Here is a 22904-nt window from a genome sequence, read left to right on the forward strand (position 1 = left end):
TCCGATCATTCAGCATCCTACACCTATCAGGACACTGGAAATGCTTATACGCTTGTCCTGGGACACCCACACAGCACCCCCTAGTGGACACATTGATCACTACACCACAATATATATATATATATATATATATATATATGCAAATTGCCTTGTGAAAGTATTCGGCCCCTTGGTACTTTCCAACCTTTTCCCACATATCATGCTTCAAACATAAAGAAACCAAATGTACAATCAACAAGTGGGACACAATTGTGAAGTTGAACGAAATTTATTGGTTATTTTAAATTTTTGTGGAAATTCAAAAACTGAAAAGTGGAGCGTGCAATATTATTCGGCCCCTTTACTTTCAGTGCAGCAAACTCACTCCAGAAGTTCATTGTGGATTTCTGAATGATTCAATGTTGTCCTAAATGACTAATGATGATAAATATTATCCACCTGTGTGTAATCAATCCGTATAAATGCACCTGCTCTGATAGTCTCAGGCAGGGGTGTAACTATCACGGTCGCAGCAGTTGCCACTGCGACCAGGCTCGGGGGGAAGTCAGGGACCCGGCAGGTTAGACCATAACTCCCTCCCAACCGTCCGGATTCACGCAGGACAGTCCTGTTTTTGACCCCCGCCTGGGAGTCTATTCTTCCTGCACTGCACTGAGCCGCCACGCCCCCCATCCTCACCCTCCCAGATAGACCCACCGCAGCCCCTTCAATAACGTTGCTAGGCTGTGTTCTCTTGTGTGGCACAGGACCTGTGATGAGGTCACAGGAGGGGAGGAGTCAGGGGTCACATGATCAGGGGCCTCGTTGTCTTTAGGACTCTGCTGTGCTGGTTGTCATGGTGCTGGATGAGATAAGTTTCTATGAGGGGTCAGGAGGGGTTTATAGGGTGTATGTAGCAGAGCCGTGTGTGTACGAGGTGTACGGAGCGGAGCCGTGTGTGTATGAGATGTGCAAAGCAGAGCTGCGTGTGTACGAGTTGTATGGAGCAGAGCCGCATGTGTATGAGGTGTACGGAGCAGAGCCGCATGTGTACGAGGTGTACGGAGCAGAGCCGTGTGTGTACGAGGTGTACGGAGCGGAGCCGCATGTGTACTAGGTGTACGGAACCTAAACGTGTGTACTTGATGTACGGAGCGGAGCCGCGTGTGTACGAGGTGTACGGAGCAGAGCCGCGTGTGTACGAGGTGTACGGAGCAGAGCCGCATGTGTACGAGGTGCACGGAGATGTGCGTGTATTTTGGCATGGGGGGCCCCATTTCAAAGTTCGCACTGGAGCTCATAACTTTGTAGTTACGCCACTGGTCTCAGGGTTCTGTTTGCACAGAGAGCATCATGAAGACCAAGGAACACAACAGGCAGGTCCGTGATACTGTTGTGGATACAAAATGATTTCCAAACCTTTGAACATCCCAAGGAGCACTGTGCAAGGGACCATATTGAAATGGAAGCACTATCATACCACTGCAAATCTACCAAGACCCGGCCGTCCCTCTAAACTTTCATCTCAAATAGGGAGAAGACTGGTCAGAGATGCAGCCAAGAGGCCCATGATCACTCTGGATGAACTGCAGAGATTTACAGCTGAGGTGGGACAGTCTGTCCATAGGACAACAATCAGTCGTACACTGCACAAATCTGGCCTTTATGGAAGAGTGGCAAGAAGAAAGCCATTTCTCAAAGATATCCATAAAAAGTGTCATTTAAAGTTTGCAACAAGCTACCTGGGAGACACACGAAACATGTGGAAGAAGATGCTCTGGTCAGATCAAACCAAAATCAAACTTTTTGCAACATTGCCAAACGATATGTTCGGCGTAAAGGCAACACAGCTCATCACCCTGAACACACCATCCCCACTGTCAATCATGGTGGTGGCAGCATCATGGTTTGAACCTGCTTTTCTTCAGCAGGGACAGGGAAGATGGTTAAAATTGATGGGAAGATGGATGGAGCCAAATGCAGGACCATACTTGGAGAAAGCCTGTTGGCGTCTGCACAAGATCTGAGACTGGGACAGAGATTTGTCTTCCAACAAGACAATGATCCCAAACATAAAGCAAAATCTACAATGGAATAGTTGACAAATAAACGTATCCAGGTGTTAGAATGGCCAAGTCAAAGTCCAGAACTGAATCCAATCGAGAATCTGTGGAAAGAGCTGAAAACTGCTGTTCACAAACGATCTCCATCAAACCTCACTGAGCTCGAGCTGTTTGCCAAGGAAGAAGGGGCAAGAATTTCAGTCTCTCGATGTACAAAACTGGTAGAGACATACCCCAAGCGACTTGCAGCTGTAATCACAGTATAATATGGCAGGAATTCCTATAGTCAAATTGTATGATTGTTCCTAAATATATCTAGCCAGAAATAATTAGAAGCTATACTGATCATAGCAAGATTAGATCAACCTTGCTATGATCAGTATAGATCAGCCATGCTATGATCAGTATAGCTGCTAATTAGTTCTGGCTAGATATATTTAGGAGCAATCATACATTTAGACTATAGGAATTCCTGCCATATTATACTAGTCTGACTGCTCTTTGGTATGAGTTATCCTAATGCTCAAGTTGCCATTGATCATTATACTTCATAGCCAGTTTTTTCTATTGCAGTGCTCATGATCTTTTTACTTTTTTGGGTCTAGTACAGGCATGTTTTGTGAGATGTGATTATTCTGTTTGGCACTATATTTACCATCTTATATTTATGCCGGTATCTTTTAACTGCTGTTTCTATTCACCTCACATGAATACCTTTGTATTTTTTGTCTATATATATATGTGCAATAAAATTTAGATTTGTTTAATACCCTCTCTACTTTATTGCTGATCTCTAGACTATATATATCTATATATATTGTGGTGTAGTGACCACTGTGTGCGCTAGGGGGAGCTGTTTGGGTGTCCCAGGACGGACAGATTGCCATGTCCAGAGTGGTAACAGGAGCAGGGTCCTAAATGACCATTGTGTATCCCAAGGTGGGTGGCCTTGGGATGAAGGCTTGATTATGTGCTGATCAGCAGAGCTGATCTTTCATTCCAATGTGTTAGGGAGAAGCCTTCAGGTGATGAGACGGGTGGGATCAATCACCTACAAACCCACCTAGGGGCGGGTGTCTAAAACGCCATAGCAAAGTATGTGTATGAGTGGTTGAAGGACCTGTGAATAGGTCATAGCCATGTGATCCGGTGGGCATGGCTGCGGACCATATAAGGTGGTCAGGGTAGGTCACATGAGGGAATTCTCGGACCCGGTTGGTCCGTATGGAAGGTCTCGTCTGGCTGACGTGAGGCCGACTGAGGAAGATGTGTCTGGCTTCCTGAGTGCACGTGGAGACGTGTGTCTGATAGTTCCCTGGAGGGAATGAACGTCTGCACTGAGAAGCAGCCATGAGGTAACCCTGACAGGGGATATAACTGTGAGGCTAGAGAACCTGCGTACTGGACATAGTAAAGCCTGTGTGACCACAGGGTTAACAGTGAGGAGCTCTGTCATGGACGCTATGCTGTTTGGATATGAACTTTCTGTTGCTGTTCATGGTTTATGATGCCTAATAAACCGAATGGATTGAGTTTATGTTGAGAAACCTGTGCCAGACCTGATTTATCGGCTGCCTAGCGAGTATCCCCTACCTTAATGACAAGAGCTACCTTACTATATACAGTGGGGCAAAAAAGTATTTAGTCAGTCAGCAATAGTGCAAGTTCCACCACTTAAAAAGATGAGAGGCGTCTGTAATTTACATCATAGGTAGACCTCAACTATGGGAGACAAACTGAGAAAAAAAATCCAGAAAATCACATTGTCTGTTTTTTTTTCATTTTATTTGCATATTATGGTGGAAAATAAGTATTTGGTCAGAAACAAAATTTCATCTCAATACTTTGTGATATATCCTTTGTTGGCAATGACAGAGGTCAAACGTTTTCTGTAAGTCTTCACAAGGTTGCCACACACTGTTGTTGGTATGTTGGCCCATTCCTCCATGCAGATCTCCTCTAGAGCAGTGATGTTTTTGGCTTTTCGCTTGGCAACACGGACTTTCAACTCCCTCCAAAGGTTTTCTATAGGGTTGAGATCTGGAGACTGGCTAGGCCACTCCAGGACCTTGAAATGCTTCTTACGAAGCCACTCCTTCGTTGCCCTGGCGGTGTGCTTTGGATCATTGTCATGTTGAAAGACCCAGCCACGTTTCATATTCAATGCCCTTGCTGATGGAAGGAGGTTTGCACTCAAAATCTCACGATACATGGCCCCATTCATTCTTTCATGTACCCGGATCAGTCGTCCTGGCCCCTTTGCAGAGAAACAGCCCCAAAGCATGATGTTTCCACCACCATGCTTTACAGTAGGTATGGTGTTTGATGGATGCAACGCAGTATTCTTTTTCCTCCAAACACGACAAGTTGTGTTTCTACCAAACAGTTCCAGTTTGGTTTCATCAGACCATAGGACATTTTCCCAAAACTCCTCTGGATCAAAAATGCGCACGTCAGCGCTCCCATAGACTTTAATGTGTTTTTGGGTGAATTCCGTGCTCAACAGGTTGCATTTTGTGCGCCTGGGCGCACGCTACAAAAAAACGCATGCGCATACAAACGCATGACAATGCGCACCCATGTTAACTATAGGGGAAAAATGCATGGGCCTGTTTGCGAAAAAACACAGCGCAAAAAACGCAAGTGTGAAACCAGCCTTATAATCTATAAAATACGGTATTTATACATTGGGAACTGAGTGGTGCTGATATCTTGTGTGAAACCATACCTACCAAGACATGCCCTTGATAGCTGCCATTCATGCATCTGTCCTGTCAGGTATCTGTAGGCTGTGTCCAACGCTGTTCGCCTCCTGATGCAGAAGTAAGCAATGCTGAACAAACATTTTAGGGTATGTTCCCACGGTCAGTAAACGCTGCGGGTTGGATACTGCATACATAGAAATACATATAAATACATGTAGCCGCACACTCCGGTCTGAGTGCGGGCGGTAGTCCCAGGTTTTCATGCGAGAGACTCGCACGAGAATCGTGCGAGTCTCTCGCAAGTGAGTATGAGCCCTAAGGTTATCAGCTGCTCATAAATCCCTTCTGGCCCTGTCACCGTGCTAGACAGGAGGAATTGGGCAGTCTGATGTCCTGATCACGAGCTGCAGTAAGAAGCAAGACCGGAGAAGCACGTAACAGCACAGCACGCCTCCCCCTCCCTCCTGCCGTGTCTCTATGTTACCTCACTGCAGCTCCTGATAGGACCACCAAGCTCATCCTGTACAGTGCAGCGGCAGTGAATTTAGCAGTGCAGTGCTATCGCTTCTGGCTGCAGAAGCTAACCTTGTGAAGGGGGCACGATCGAGCGGCCCACTACAGGGACCGGCTGTTCTGGCATTTGCCAGAAATGCCAGATGGCCAGTCCGGCCCTGCCCGGGTCTGTGTGTGGGGGGTTGTTATTTCCTATCAATTGTAACAATTTACTGTATCAGATTATTTATATTACATACTATTATAAATCTTAACATTAGGCTGTTTATAAAGAAACCTTTTTCTTTTTATCTAATTCTGGTTTGTGCGATTATTTATTGTACGAGAATAACGAGCGCAATTTGAGAAACAATTAATGTAAGTCTGAAATAAGGAGTCATGTAATTCAGAATAGTGATTGTAATGCTCTCTCTATACGTATATAACAATGAATTTCAGTTGTCTGATGTCCGTTATTTATACACGGCCAACTGCCTGGACCAACTGACTGGACAGTACGATTACGATGATTCCAAATCTGCATTTTTTTTATTTAAAGGAAATCTGTCAGCAAGTTTTTGCTATGTAAACTGAAGACAGCGTGCTGTAGAGGTTAATACACAGATGTCAGTGATGCATTTCTTATCAATCTCCATGGACAGAACTGGAGAGGATCTGCAAGGAAGAATGACAGAGGATCCCCAAATCCAGGTGTGAAAAACTTGCTGCACCTTTCCCAAGAATTCTCCTTGCTGTACTAGCTCAAAAGGGTGCTTCTACTCAATACTGAGCAAAGAGTCTGAATAGTTATGACCATGTGATATTTCAGGTTTTCTTTTTTAATAAACTTGCAAAAATGTCTACATGTCTGTTTTTTTTTAGTCAAGATGGGGTGCAGAGTGTACATTAATGAGAAAAAAATGAACTTTTTTGAATTTACCAAATGGCTGCAATGAAACAAAAAGTGAAAAATTTAATGGGGTCTGAATACTTTCCGCACCCACTGTATCATCTGCTCCTGTAATAACTGTTGTGTACAATGTATGGTACAATCCTTTCTAAAACAGAAATCTGTTTACATTTATGTGCAATTATGTATCTATGTAATTCGCTATTCTTTGTGACTGAGGATAATGACCCATTTACAATTAACCGAAATGCTGTTACATTGTAAGGATTAATCTGCCTGTGGATTTTCATTCAAAGGTTTGAGCTACATTTGCTGTCCTCCTGCCAGAAACTGAGCTGGTTACTCTGTAAACAAAGGCTGGTTTACTTAGTGAATAAAAGATTAGCGCTTACATTCAGCAGGTGGAACCAAAGATTATGATGCTCTCTAATCAAGATTGATTTGGCAGCCAACATAAAAAAGGAGGTCGTTTTGTACAGGTCACAGAATAAGTTTGAAAGACATCAGAAACTTGTGGAACACTTCACATATTGACTATGGCATCCCTTCTGCAAGAAACTTTGTTCGAAATGCAGAGTCAAGCTCCTGCCCCAAGCAAGGATTTTCACCATCTTGTCATCACAAAGAATGAGGTTAGTTTCTTTTTATTATACAAATTTTGTATATTAGCTTTTATCTTGTTTCTGATTTTTCCCATCAAAAACATTGCTGGCTCTTTGCTAGTATAGACCTAAGCCGCCAATGTGTAATTGGTAGCCAAAATGCAGTGGTAGCGGTACTTTGAAAGCACCATGTGCCTTCATCTTAAGTCAACTCTATTGGGGTTTTTCCCAGTGACCATATGTAACAAACAATTTATACACAATTGCATTACAGCCATTCTTCATCTGAGTGAAGTTCTAAAAACCAGACAATAAAATTTGCAAGAACAAAAAAAGTTACATAAAAGTACTTATTAAACAACAAACCAAAGTAAAATAACTGCTGGTAAATGCAATGACACTAAAATGATAACATTAATACTCAAAGAAAAAAAGAAGAAATGTTCACATAATGCAATCACACAAAATTGGTTCGAGTAAGATCCCTATTTTTAGTTACCTAAATTTGGGTACGTCTTATAGCTAAAGGGTCTGTCTGGTGAAAGCAAGTTATCACATTTCCAAAGGATAGGTAAGCGTAACGGTGGTCTAGCATGTGTACTGCTTCTCTATAATAACAGGGAACAGGGATAAAGTTTCCAATTCTTCCAATTGGTGCGAATCTCAGGTATTGGACTTCTACCGATCAACAAGATACCACCTATCGGAAGATATTAACTTGGCAATTGGTGGGGGTAAGAACTCTGAGATCAGCTCTGATCCTTTGGAACTGGAAACTTTGATCCTTGTTAGACTGGAGTAACATTGCGCATGCTCGACCGACACTACATTCATTTTCTACTGAGCTGCAAAGTTTTGCACTCGGCTTTTTCCAGCAGCCCCATTAAAAATGAAAGAAGTGGCAGTCAGACTTGCAACCTGTTGCTCTATTTTGTAAGAGGGATAAAAGTGCCTAGTCAAGAATAAAAACTCTCAATTCTGCCACTTGTTGTGGGTCCCAGCACAATATGTGATAACTTGTGTCAACCGGACAACTCCTAAAAGTCCTTATGTAAGAAATAGCATTATCATGGACAATATTGATATCGAACCACAATAACAACATCAGGAAACAATAGTATTGACCATACCAATATCAAATAATAAGATTACACGACAACAATATCCCTACGCAGCTTCCTGAGGACAGTCAGCAAAGAAAGCTCACCAACAAAAGTGTATAAAATTAAACAATTTTATATCCCAAATCAAATGCGCAGTATAAAATTGATAAAACAAATCACAAAATAATCACCAATAACAAAATTATTACTATAATGCAACAAAGAAACCTACATTCCTTAAGCTTACGGTCATTCACATTATGTCATAGTTGCCAGAAGGGAGCCCTTTACCTAGCGCCTCCTGGTTATAATAATCTTTATTTTTATATAGCGCTAACATATTCCGCAGCGCTTTACAGTTTGCACACATTATCATCACTGTCCCCATTCGGGCTCACAATTTAAATTCCCTATCAGTATGTCTTTTGAATGTGGGAGGAAACCCACGCAAACACGGGGAGAACATACAAAACTCCTTGCAGATGTTGTCCTTGGTGGGATTTGAACCCAGGACCCCAGCACTGCAAGGCTGCAGTGCTATCCACTGAGCCACCGTGCTTCCACCTTGGTGTGGCCCTCATATCCTTGGTATGAAATATCTTTCTCAGGGACCCATCCATGAATGGCAACCTTCCTTCAGTCTCTCAATATGTTTTCTTCTCTCATCTGTGTCCCACTTGGGTTCTTTCCTTGCAAATTCAGCTGCACATCTCCACCAACCTGGAGACACTAAAGGCCCCTTCACACACAGCGATCTCACTAGCGTGACGGGGATCAGCGACCGCCCCCCCCGCCGGGTATCGCTGATCGTGCAGCATCGTCCTGGGCCATTTTTTCATTGTTGCTCTCCCGCTGGCCAGTGCCCATAGCTGCGTGTGGCAGCGGGAGCCAACGATCAGCGAGGCTCCCAGCGCTCTAAGCAGGCGCTGGGAGCTGGTATCTAAGGTAAATCTCGGGATACTAAGAGGCGCGCATCACTTAGTTACCCGATTTGTACCTTAGAAACCTGCGTGCTGGCAGCTCCCGGCGCGAGCATGCAGGTTTCTAAGGTACACATCGGGTAACTAAGTGACGCGTTCGCTTAGTTACCCGATATTTACCTTGGATACCAGCGTCCTCACTGGTGCTGATCGCTAGTGAAGCTGCCTGTTTGGCAGCTCACCAGCGATCATGTAGCGATGCACCAGCGATCCTGACAAGGTCGTATTGTTGTCGGGATCGCTGGTGCATCTTTATGTGTGATGGGGCCTTAAGTCTCAAATTGTGAACCAAGAACTGTATTGAACGACCTGTTCTTTCCCAATCATATTCTTCTTCATTCACACACTGTATTTAATTTACACAGATTCATGTTGATCAGGTGGGGAATTTCTTGTGGTCTCAGGAGCCTTTGTACTTCAAAATGCTGTAAACATTGATATGGACCATCCTGATTACATCTTCTTAAGACCCTTTTAGATAGAATCCAAAGGTCTTACTTTTAGCTAGTTAATACAAAATGATATATACCCATATTTCGATATCTCATATCTGCATATCTTGCACATATATTCTAAAAAATATTTTGCACAACAGGTGCAAGGTCCCAGGCAAAAAAATCCCTTCTTTGCAAAACAATATAAAAGTAGAAAAAGCAGGTAGCACTTCATTAATTACGGTATCAAAAATCTGGTGAACTTGATTAGCCCTGGTGGCATGACTACGATTCGGTTACAATGAATTGGCATTTACATAAAGATTTTTACACAAATCCATTCTTTCACTAATTGCAAAGTAACACCTGAAAATCTGCATGTGGTTCCTATCTTTCCTAGGTTACTTTAAGATCTTGGAAAATTTCTGCCCGGGTCGAGCACAGGAAAATTCAACCAAGGGAAGTAAGGAAAACGCATAATGAATTTTTATACGAAACAATGATGCACAGTAAGTTTGAAGTTAAAATCTAATGGGAGATGTAACAAAACCCATATAGAAATGCTGAATGTAATCCTTGCTTACACACCATTCAGTAAAAAGTACACTTAAAAGTCTTCTGTTTGCATAGAGGAAACTGTAAGCACATGTTATGCGTAGTAATGTTAGCAGACCAGTTGGTCTATTCTTATAGGTACTTCTCTTAGGGTTAGCATTGGAGAAGATACATGTAGTATTGGAAAAAAATGTTCTGCATTAGGCCTTATGTACACTTATTCAACTTACGATACTTAAATATCCCACAAAGTCACAATGACCCCCTTAATATGTATGCTACTCCTAAAAAGCAATAAGGGACTTTAACCGTTACCATACAAAAATAACATGAAGCATGTCCCTAGTAGCCATTATGCACATCACACAAATACTCAAGAAATAACTGGAATAACCCTTCTAAGATTAGTACATCTACCAAAAAATGGTCACATTGATAAGGTATTTGTTATCATAGAATATACTGAAAATAAAACCTAATACATAGATAAAAAAAATAAAATAAATAAAAAATAATTGTAATTAATACATTTTATTTTAAGTTTGAAACTATGTATCTGTTGCATGGTGGTTCTTGCACGAGACCATCACCTGGGCAGCTGCAGCTGATTCATTCCATCTCTGGCTTTGAAACAGGGTTGTGTCTGGTAACTGCACATCTCTTCAAGGTGAGCATACTACCATATGCCCTTTCTGTCAACCCACACCATCTCTACTTTATTAAAGATTTCTGCACTATGGAGTGCCCTGCCTTTTTATTCTCTTTATAGGTCTATTGAAAATAAAATATGGAAACCATAAGAAAGGAACCGACAAGATACTATAGTCAAACACTACTACATTATGTCACGCTGGTGGGTGTGGAACCACTGTGTCGCAGACAGAGAGAGCCAGGAGGGGTGTAACTAAATGACCACCTGGTTCTTCACTAGAGCCACTGATGGTGTGATTAGACTTGAGCTGCAGGTGGTCGTCAGATACCACTCCAGCACAGACCCCAGTACGCAGCAGCTGACCCCAAGGGGACAGAGACTAAGGTACGGACTCAATAGCTGGTAGGGCAGGAACAGGATCACGACCAGAACGGATATTAGAGCCTATTCAGGACTGTAGGACTGACTCCGGGTTCTGTCATAACCGACTAGCAGGATCAGACAGGACGGACTCAGGGTATAGTTACAGGTTCGGAGAGGATGATAGCAGGTGCAGGTACTGGATCAGACTAGGCAGGTTCAGGAAGGAAGAACTGGTTCAGAAACTGGGTAATGGGACAGGTATGGGAACAGGGACCTGCCAACAGACTTAGCAGCTTGTTGACTAATTAAATACTAATGTTGCTGAGGCACCTTCCAATAGGTGGAGGTGCCTTAAGTGGTAAGTGCCTCCCAGCCATTGGCTGGGGACACATTAGGTGCGCATGTGCTGTCTCTTTAAGGGACCGGCAGTGCGCTGCCAGGCCATGGAACACACTATTTTTAAAGCACCCTTAATTCCAGGGTACTGTACATGTGAAAAAGGGGTTACATATATTATATATAATGGTAAGTCAACTCATGTGGCGGAATACAGAGGTATAAAATAGGAACACCATCTCTTTAAATCTTCAGTTGATTTATTGTATCGCGGCATAAACCAACAGGAAGGGAAAATAAATGCAGCCTTTCCGGCTAAAACAGAAATTAACAAAAACAAAACATTGCAACACAGTCCATACGTATGTGTGTGGCACCCCACTCTGGAGCAATACAGGTTCAGTCTTTCTTCAGATAACAAAAACCACTGGAGACTCCTCTCTCCAGCCTAGCTGAACCCAGACTGGCTGTAGAGCCCATTTATTTAAACCCCAATACCATGTAACTCTTTCCATCATGTGACTGACCAGATAATCATGACATGACACAGGTCCTGGCAGCTCTGCAGGTGGAGATAAAGTGGACCTTCTCCCACCCGCTCTATGAAGGTCCACATGAAACCAGCCCATTATGCAACTTTTACTTCACTCTCACAACACGTAGTGTGCTGGAGGAAAATACTCTGGATTCATATCACTGATGTCACTAGATGCAGTGACACATATCTCCCCTCTATTACCTTACCAGTGACTTTGTCACAATATATAATTATATATATTTCATATTCCAGCAGCTTCAACAGGAGAAGTTTGAGCAGCAGCAGGAGTTACAACATCAGTAGCAGCAGCAGCAGTTGCAGCAGGTTCAGCAGTAGCAATTACAGCAGGTTCAGCAGCAGATGGCTCTCCTGGTAGAAACTGTCCAGACAAGGGAGATGGCATCACCCACCAGCCAAAGCGAAGGGTGAGGCGAATGGTACAAGAGGCCTTACAGAAGATGTCTCTGGAGGATGACTTTGAGGCTTTCCTGATAGTACTTGAGAGGGTGTCAGGCAGAAAGAAACTGCCCCCAAAGAAATGGGCAGAGATCCTAGCTCCATACCTTAGTGGGGAACCGCAGGAAGCTTACTACGACCTTGTCCTACAGGATGCCAAAGAGTACAACAAGCTGAAGGCGGAGATTATGGCATGTTTGGGCGTCACCCTGGCAGACCGAGCACAACGGGTGCACCTCTGGCGCTACCAAAGGGACAAGTCTTCCCGGTCCCAGATGTTTTTCTTGTTACACCTTGTGCAAAAATGGCTACATCCCAAGGCCTGGTGGTGGTGGACCAATTTATCCACTCACTACCGAAATCCGTGCAAAGCTGGGTTGCCCACGGAGATCCCCAACATGCAGATGACCTTGTGTGCCTTGTGGAGAGATTCTTGGCCATGAAGAACTACCTAAGCACATTTCTGGGATACCCAAAAGAAGGTACCTAAGGCCACATTTTAGGGGTGCACAAAGACCCAAGAGGGGTTAGGGCCGGTTTCAAAGATTACAATTTGTACCATAAACTGTTGCAGTTGTCAAGTCATGGGTCATATATCCCTTAACTTTGCAGCCGATGGACTTACTCTTATTTTTCCTACCCTGCCTACAGTGCTGTTCCTCAATCTGGCAATGGGCATCAGGAATGTCAGGTGACTGAACAGTGTCCAAGTGATGTTACTTCTGGCAAGGGCCACACTTTCCATGTGCATGTCCCCGGGAAGAGGATGGGGGTAAGGTGAATCCATGGAGAAGCCAAGAACTATCCCATCGACCAAGTCGACATACGCACAGACTGTGGTTCTATGTATCACCAAGTGGGAGTGGTCAAGGACTTGTTGCATGCTATTGCTATCGGTCTAGATTTTCCTTTGTTCTGGGACTTATGGGCTAAAGCTGTCGCACACAGTAGTCCAGTATGTCACCAGGAATCGGCTATGGTAACAAAGGCACATGATGTAAATGGTGAATTTCCATTCATTATAGTGACTAGAAAGGAAGATGAGGAAGTATCCCCTGAAGCTAATATATCTGACATGGCGGAGTCCCAGGACAACTTTGGGACTGCCCAGCTCAGAGACTTAACAGTAAAAGGTACTAAGTCAAATTTAAGAGTGGTTCCCCAGGTGACGAGCCAATATTTTGGTTTCCACAAGGGGCCAGGCATAATGATTTATTGTATCTTGGGGACAAAGTGAATCGACTGGTAAAAGTGCGCCTCCTCATGGCCCAAGAGGAAAAATCCATGGAGGTATAATCTGAGAAAATTTAAGCATGGGGATCAGGTACTTGTGTTAGTGCCCAAAGGAGAGAACAAGTTTCTTACCCAGTGGCAGGGGCCCTATAGGGTGGTGTATAAAGTGGGAGAGATCAATTATAAAGTACACCGACCAGGAAAGAAGAAGGCCTTTTCCATATATTATGGCAACCTTCTGAAATCTTAGAAAGGTAGGGACCCGCTTGAAACCCCCTGTTGGTTGATCCAGGCAAAAAACAACCTTGTGGGTGTCATAGTGGCAGGAACTTTGCTGCCGTTTAAAAATCCGAACAGCCAAAAATTGGTACTCAAAAATAGGGGCGGGTTCTTGGAGTTACTAGGTCATCAAGCATGAGTCTCAGGTTCGGGTCAGTTTGAAGCCCCTGTCAGGATTCCAACCCAGCAGCTCTTGTGCACCAGCTGGAAGCTCTTCTTTCTAAGCTATTCAGCTAGCTGGACAGTTCCTTGCTAAATGAGATACTAGTACCTGTGTTGTTCCTGATGTCTCCAACATGAGTTCCTGATGACTCCACCCCAAGTTCCTGATTGGCTCACCCTGAGATCTCCTCATTGAGCACCCTACTTAAACCCGACATTGCACTTCCTTCATTGTGAGATTATTGAGCTACAGCCTTAAGTCTAGCTTCTTCCCACCTGCTTCTAATCCTCAAGATCCTACTATTGTGTAGGGAGATAGACCAGATTAGTGGTACCTCTCTCGTATCAGGGCCGAAACTATTGGGGCTGTCACCATTGTTGCCAGGGGAGCACTTTATGACCTGGACAGAACTTTGCACTTGACTTCAGGGGGCGGGTCTGAGATAAAAGGGATAGAGCTTGCCAAAACAGGGTCTTTGATGGGAAGACAGCGTGCGCAGCAGGAGAAGGTTGACTCACTCTCCGCAGTGCGACGCCTGGAGACCAGGCCGCTTTTCTGACAGACGACACACGCACAGCAAGACTGCGAGCAGTGCGTGACTGTGGGCGCTCTCACCTCTGATACTGGGGAAACGTCCTGTATTGCTGACTGTCCACAGTGCGTGCTGTAGGCCTGACACTCAGAGACTGCCAGGGTATTCCCGGTCCCCGCCGCTGACCTTCATCCTTCTACACTGACACCTTCTCCATGGACGCTTTGCCCCAGTACTGCAAGGCTAAGCCTAGGAGAGACAGGATACATTGCGGCTGTCAGGACACAGTGCCTCACATTCCTCTAGGACCAGGCCAGAGACTTCACGCGTCTCCTATGATGCCACCGTGGGATCTCCCAGCCTCCATCCTCTGGAAACATCAGACTGATAAATTTACCTGTTATTTGAACACATATTCTTGTCTTGAACTTTAACCCCCTATACCTCTCTTATTCTCTCCCTGCGTGGAGTATTCTCTGTATTAAACACCGGTTAACTCTTGATCTGCCTTGTGCTCATCACTGCATCCCGTGTTCCTGCTTAACCTTACACTTGGTGTAGTCGGCAGGATGAAGTCTAACAGCAAGGAGGCGGCAGATCAAGCAGTTGAGGGTGGCCCTAGGTTCAGTGTTTCCCTGGGGGCAATGTTGAATAATTTCCCTAGGTTCGTGGGGAACAATACCATGTTTTGGAGCTGGACTGATCGCATAAGGGGGATGTTGAGGATGCACCCCATGACCCCTGTATTAGAAGCCGAGGTGGCCATAATGGCATTAGATGGAGAAGCTAGAGACTCGGTTATGCTATGACCCCCCCAGAGAACGGGACACCATTATCAAGGTACTGCAAATTTTGGAAGAGACCCATGGAGACCCCACGGAAGTAGGGGAACTGAGGATGCGTCTGTTTAGTTTTATGCACAGGGAGGGGGAGACTGTGGCCCAGTATATGAATGCTCTTCAGGAGTTACATACTGCTATTGTTAGAAAATACGGCATAGGTGTAGGCCCTACTGATGTAATGCTGTGGGATCAGTTGGTGACGGGCTTGCAGGACGTGCTGACAAAACAGGCCTTACGGGAGCGCTTGCAGGTGAACCCGTGCCTGACTTTTTCCTGAGGTAGGAAGCGAAGCCCACACGCAGGAACAAGAGCAGGGGGTGACAGTCCCGGTAGAGAAGGTCCAGAGCAGAGAGGTATCTGTAAACAAGATCACCGAATCCCAATGGGTGGAATAATTGCGTAGAGAACTTCAAGATATTAGAGGGGACTTGACTGAAGTAAAGAAGTCTGGGGGAACCCTGAATCCACCAGGGGGCAGAGATGACCCAGATCTCCGATGGTAATCCAGAATGTACCGCAGACAGAGGCCCCTCACCTGCTTTAATTGTGGAGAAACTGGACATTTGGCTAGAGAGTGCCCACGTAGGGGGAGACCCCAACAATGTCGACCGTTAAACTAAAAGGCTCCGAGCCTGGGGGACGCCGCCCAGAGCCTGAACAGCCACGAGGGAGTAGTGGAAGTCCCATAAATCTAGTCTTAACATGCCCTTTGGTCTGGGCCAAAATGGACGGTTGAGTGGTATGATGTCTGGTGGATACTGGCTCGCAGGTGACTACGATGCCTGAGACCTATTTCCAAAGACATTTTCCTGAGGCCGTACAGCCTGGGTAGGGTCCGGTGATAAAGATGACAGCTGCCAATCATTTGCCCATTCAGGTCATAGGAGTGGTATGGATGCATATAACCATTTCTACTGTATTATCACCCATCCCTTGAAGATTGTGAGCCCTCGCGGGCAGGGTCCTCTCTCCTCCTGTACCAGTTATGACTTGTATTGTTTAAGATTATTGTACTTGTTTTTATGTATACTCCTCCTTACATGTAAAGCGCCATGGAATAAATGGCGCTATAACAATAAATAATAATAATAATAATAATTTGTGGCAAGACCTGGGACGAAAGGGTGTGGTGCTGATCCATAGAGAAGTAAGTAGTGGACATGCCGTCACTCTGGGGATGAATGTCCGGAAGACGTTCAGGAGCCTCCTAATCAGTGAGCCCTCTGATGCAATTTTGAAGCAGTACAGCCCGCACACACACCCCAGAGGAGAGTGTTCCAGCAGTTGATCCGCGTAGCTCAGGCTCAAGAGTCCTCCAGTGACGGGGGGACGTTGGGAAAAGTGATCGTTCCAGCCTCGGCCAAACTTTTCCTTCGTCAGGGCAGACCGTCCGGGCTCGCACACCGCTATAAGGGGTCGAGATCCAATTTGAACCTTCTATTTCGGAACGACTACCTCCCGGGCTCCTGGTGGCCCATTCATTAGCCATTGTTCATGATGGAATGGTCCTAGTGTGTTGTGTTAACTTAGGAGAGCAAGACATCATGATTTCCTCTAGGAGTGAAGTAGCTCGGATTAGGGGTATGCCCGAAGAAGTGATACCACCTCAGGCTGTGCAACTGACGGTAAAGCAGGGAGACCCATGGACAGTGACGGTGGAATCTTCTCTGACACCAGAGCCCCAGCATGTTCAGGAAGGACGATACATATTGGAACAGATGCGGGCTGAGCTGACCAATCTTACTTTGTCGCAGGTCCAGCAGGTGGAGGCTCTACTGGGACGATATTGAGACGTATTCGCACATCATGTGGATGATTTTGGCTGCACTACCGCCATCACACACGAGATACCAACAGGAAACACCGCGCACATAAGAAAGCGATACCGCCAAATTCCTCCACAACTGTACCAAGAGGTGAAAAGTATGCTTAGCCAGATGCTGCAGAAGGGCGTCATAAGGGAGAGTCAAAGTTCGTGGGCTGCTCCTATAGTGCTAGTGAAGAAAAAGGATGGCAGACTACGTTTTTGTGTGGATTACCGTAAGCTCAATGCCTGTATTGTAAAAGATGCGTATGAATTACACAGAATTGAAGAAGCCTTGTCGGCATTGGGGAAAACCAAATTCTTTTCAATGCTGGACCAGGCCAGCGGATACTGGCAAGTGCCAATGTCAGAACTGGATCAGTCAAGACAGCCTTTATACTCCCAATGGGTCTGTATAAATTCAACTGGATGCCGTTCGGGTTAGCCACTGCCCTGGGAACATTTCAACGGTTAATGGAAAGTTGCTTAGCTGATTTAAATTTTGAGGCCACGCTCATCTATCTGGATGACATTATCGTTTATGCCGCTTCTTTCGAGGACCATATACAAAGACTGGAACAGGTGCTAAGTCGCCTTCATAGACACTGACTTAAAGTAGAAGGCTCAGAAATGCCATTTGTTCCGCACCCAAATTGAGTACCTGGGCCATGTTGTCTCTGCTGAAGGAGTAAAGCCATCCTGAGATAAAATTGCTGTGGTGCAGGACTGACCCACACCAGAGACGGTGAAAGACATCCAAGCCCTCTTGGGACTGACCGGGTATTACAGGCGTTTTGTGAAAAATTTTGCCTGCATAGTGAATCCTTTGCTGAAACTCTCGAAGGGAGCGCCCTCAGGTGCAAAGAACCGAACCATCCATTGGGGAGAAAAACAAGAAGACGCCCTGGTATTGACTTTTCTCAACTGTTCATTCTCCAGACTGACGGGAGCCTACATGAGCTTGGGGCTGTGTTGTCGCAGATACAGGACAGAAGAGAGAAGGTGATCGCTTATGTGAGTTGGTCCCTTCATGATTCCGAGCAAAATTCAGACAAATACAGTTCCTTTAAGCTAGAGCTGCAGGCGTTGGTGGGGGCTATGACGGAGAGGTTCACGGAGTACTTGTCCGGGTCTGAAGTATTGGTGCGTACTGACAACAACCCACTGGCACATCTGCAAAATGCGAAGCTGGGAGCTCTGAAACAACGATGGGTAGCCAGAATGGCAAAGTTTCGGTATGAAATCACCTACAAAAGAGGAGCTGAGAATACTCATGCTGGTGCCTTATCCAGGGTGAAACATGCCAAACCTGGTCGAAATAGGGATTAAGAGTTAGAAGGCGAGGAAACTCCCAAATTCCAAGATTCTTCCAGGACGGTGGTGGCTACGCAGGAGCAGGCACAAGTACTGGCTCCGAAAGGCATCTTAGGGCGAACACATAATGGGTGGGTCCGGTTACAACAGGAAAATGGGGAACTAGCCCTAATGAGAGAGTGGGTGACGTCAAAAAGACTTCCCAGTCTAGAAGAAAGAAATGCTTTCTTTCCGGACACACTACGGATTCTTCAACAGTGGGAACGTCTCCAGATGAAGAACAGCTTGTTGTACAGGAAAGTTCAATTACAGAAGGAGTTAAAGGGAATCTGTCACCCTTTTTTTGCACTATCAGCTGCCGGCATTGACATCAGGGGCTTAGCTACAGCATTCTGTAATGCTGTAGATAGGCCCCCATGTAACCTGAAAGATAAGAAAAACACGTTAGATTATACTCACCGGAGGGGGCGGTCCGGTCCAATGGGTGTCGTGCTCCGGTCCGGCGCCTCCCATCTTCATACGATGACGTCTTCTTTTCCCTTCCTGTAGTGGCTCCGGTGCAGCTGAGGGCAGAGCAGAATACTGCAGTGCGCAGGCGCCAGACCTCTTCCGACGCCTGCGCAGTGCAAAAAAAGGGTGACAGATTCCCTTTAAGAGTCATCTAGCAGGTGGTAATTCCTGAGACACTACTACTAAAGGTGGCCACTGAGGCACGTGGAAGGGGAGCACATTTTGGTCAGGAGAAGACCTTCCAGTTGTTGCAACAGTTTGTTTACCATCCTTGGCTGAAGGCTGTAGTGTAAGAGACTTGTCGGCTCTGCAGAACTTGTGAGCTAGCCAAAACACCAGAACAGAGAGCCCCCACTCAAACTATAGTGTCATCTGCCCCTCTAGAACTATTAATGATAGACTATCTGACCTTTGGGCCTGCTCATCAGTGGTACAAACATTGCTTGGTAATGTTGGACCACTTCACGAAGTTTGCCGTTGTGACCCCGAGAAATTTGCAAAACTTTTATTCAGGCCTACGGTTGCCCAAACTTTATCTATTCGGACCAAGGGGCCTACTTCCTAGAGAAAGTGATGGAGGAACTACATAGAATGTACCAAATTGAGAAGTCTCGCACAACACCATACCACCCTCATGGTAATGGAGCCTGTGAAGGGCTCAACGGGACATTAATTCAAATGCTGAGTTCTCTGGAGGAAGACCGGAAGGCCCGGTGGCCTGAGTACATAGCCGAATTAGTCTGGGTGTACAACAATTGGGTACACTGGACCACCGGGTATACCCCATACAATTTTCTGTATGGTCATGCAGGACCCAGAGGAGGACTATCCATGGACGGGGGTGTCCACCTGGATCCGAGAACATCGTCTTAGTTTACAGACCTTGCATCGCCTGGTGCAGACTAAGTTTCAACAATTGGAGCATACAGAACAAGCTCCGCTACGGGGGACAGATCTCCAAGTTGGTGACCGTGTATTAGTACGAGAAAAAAGCCCCAGAGACAAAATGGAGAACCGATGTTTCTACTCACTCGGTTGCATTTGATGTAGGAACAGGAAGCGGTTTCAGCAAAATGTCCAGGCTGGTTTATTAAGACTACATAAACTGCTCATGAAGCCAAACAATACAGCCTTTTCTGGCACAAAGTGAAAACACAAAGTAAATAGTCCATACAGTATTGCGGGTTTGCTTGCTTGGATTAGTGTCCAGTTCTTGAGTTTTTAGCAAAGACAAACACAGTGGAGACCTACACACCTCCAGACATAGACACTGAATGAGACAACTGGCTTCCATTTTATCTGCCATACCATGCCCCTGTATGGGGATATGTGAGCAGCCAATCCCACCCATCTCTTTGACTGCTTGTAAACCTGGCCCTGATATGCCCTATTAACTCTCTCAGCACTGCACGTACTTGAGCCTGCTTTCTTGGGCTTACATCACTGAAGCTACCAACCTCGATGATACATACAGTGGGGAAAAAAAGTATTTATTCAGCCACCAATTGTGCAAGTTCTCCCATTTAAAAAGATGAGAGAGGCATGTAATTGTTAGGAGTGGCGGAAGGCACTAAATAAAAAATATAGAATCATAGAATCATAGAATCGTAGAGTTGGAAGGGACCTCCTGGGCCATCTGGTCCAACCCCCTGCTCAAAGCAGGATTCGCTAAATCATCCCAGTCAGATGTCTGTCCAGCCTCTGTTTGAAGACTTCCATTGAAGGAGAACTCACCACTTCTCGTGGCAGCCTGTTCCACTCATTGATCACTCTAACTGTCAAAAAGTTTTTTCTAATATCTAATCTGTGTCTCCTCCCATTCAGTTTCATCCCATTGCTTCTAGTCTTTCCTTGTGCAAATGAGAATAAAGTTGATCCTTCTACAATGTGACAGCCCTTTAGATATTTGTAGACAGTTATTAAGTCTCCTCTCAGTCTTCTCTTTTGCAAACTAAATATTCCCAAATCCTGCAACCTTTCCTCATAAGACAGGGTTTGCAGACCGGTCACCATTCTGGTCGCTCTTTTCTGAACTTGCTCCAGTTTGTTGATGTCTTTTTTAAAATGTGGTGCCCAAAACTGGACACATTATTCCAGATGAGGTCTGACCAAAGAGGAGTAGAGGGAAATAATGACTTCATGTGATCTAGACTGTATGCTTCTGTTAATACATCCTAGAATTGCATTTGCCTTTTTTGCTGCTGCATCACACTGTTGACTCATATTCAGTCTGTGATCTATGAGTATACCCAAGTCTTTTTCACATGTGCTGTCACTTAGCCCTATTCCTCCCATTCTGTATATGCTTTTTTCATTTTTATTGCCCAGATGTAGTACTTTGCATTTCTCCCTGTTGAAAACCATTCTGTTAGTTGCTGCCCACTTCTCCAGTTTATTTATATCTTTTTGAATCCTCTCTCTCTCTTCTCTAGTATTAGCTATCCCTCCTAGCTTTGTGTCATCAGCAAATTTAATCAGTTTACCCTCAATTCCTTCATCTTCATATAAATGAAGTGCCTTCACCACTCGGGGTCCACCGTGTGGTAGATGGAGAAACCGCAGCTAAGTGACGCAGAGCAATCTGGCGGTAATGTGCACAGGGTTTAGATAGCACCCAGGTGCACAAAGGAATCTCTGTTAAACACACAGAGCCAATAAAGAAAATATAACAACACTGAGCCTGTTCAGAACACAGGAACTCAGCGGTGCAGGAGCGGTATATGGTCACGGGAGTAGTTAAAAAACGGCACTCACTCCACCAGGACCTACCGTAAACTCTCGTGGAAAACTGCACTGCAATTGCAGACGCAAACAATAGCTGCTACAGCAGCGCGGCGTGAGACTTGCCGCAAGGTAACACCGCAGTAACGCAAGCGCGATGTGAGACGCTAGCAGGTGCAATAGTGGAGCAATGGTGCACTGGCGCTGTCTACTGGCTATAGCTCATTCCCTCACACAACCATAATATCCAAGGAAGGGGGTTTCAAATGAGTCATTCACCAGTCCATGCATCTATCCACATACACACAGCAGCAAGTATGACTATACTAGCGCATGGCAGAACAGCCATGCGCGCTTTTTATAGCAAACGGGACCATCCAAAGGCTTCCAGATCTCTGAGCTGAGCCAATGGAATCTGGAGCAGGACCTGAGCACCTGTCTCCTGAGCTCCAATGGCCGATTGTCCCATGAGCATGCTCAGAAGAAGGGACGAAGGACTTAGCCTCCGGAGAGAGTTGCTGTAAAGCAATCTCCTCTACATTCCCCTTTACATTAGACAAAGAGCAGGAGACTGCAGCATGTGAGGGTCTAGATTCCTGCCTAGTAATGGCCGAAATCTGACTCCTAACAGTAATTGACATCATAGGTAGACCAGAACTATGAGAGTCAAAATGAAAAAACAAATCCAGAAAATCACCTTGACTGATTTGGCAAGATTTATTCTGCAAATTATGGTGGAAAAATAAGTATTTGGTCATCTAAAAACATGCAAGATTTCTGGCTCTCACAGAACTGTAATTTCTTCTTTAAGAAGCTCCTCTGTCCTTCACTCATTACCTGTAGTAATGGCACATGTTTGAACTTGTTATCAGTATAAAAGACACCTGTCCACAACCTCAAACAGTCACACTCCAAACTCCACTATGGTGAAGACCAAAGAGCTGTTGAAGGACACCAGAAACAAAATTGTAGCCCTGCACCAGGCTGGGAAGACTGAATCTGCAATAGGCAAGCAGCTTGGTGTGATGAAATCAACTGTGGGAGAAATAATAAGAAAATGGAAGACATACAAGACCACTGAATCTCCCTCGATCTGGGGCTCCAAGCAAGAGCTCACCCCGTGGGGTCAAAATGATCACAAGAACGGAGAGCAAAAATACCGGAACCACACAGGGGGACCTAGTGAATGACCTGCATAGAGCTGGGACATCATAACAAAGACTACCATCAGTAACACACTACGCCATCAGGGACTCAGATCCTGCAGTGCCAGACGTGTCCCCCTGCTTAAGCCAGTACATGTCCGGGCCCGTCTGAAGTTTGCTAGAGAGCACTTAG

The 22904-nt window shown here is 45.2% G+C and overlaps 1 protein-coding gene across 1 annotated transcript in view; it reads left to right on the top strand.

Moving 5' to 3' along the window:
* The first annotated feature begins 6653 nt into the window (after positions 1 to 6653).
* Positions 6654 to 22904, top strand: part of LOC141101423 (F-box only protein 36-like) — a 51576-nt gene continuing 35325 nt past the window's right edge. Inside the window, exons 1-2 of the mRNA XM_073590516.1 lie at positions 6654 to 6781; positions 9669 to 9777. Coding sequence (XP_073446617.1) covers positions 6686 to 6781; positions 9669 to 9777 — 205 coding nt within the window. The 5' untranslated portion in view covers positions 6654 to 6685. The remainder of the gene's footprint in view (positions 6782 to 9668; positions 9778 to 22904) is intronic.

Source organism: Dendrobates tinctorius, unplaced genomic scaffold, assembly GCF_039654945.1.
Source record: "Dendrobates tinctorius isolate UK_male_01 unplaced genomic scaffold, ASM3965494v1 ptg000117l, whole genome shotgun sequence".
Lineage (NCBI taxonomy): Eukaryota > Metazoa > Chordata > Amphibia > Anura > Dendrobatidae > Dendrobates > Dendrobates tinctorius.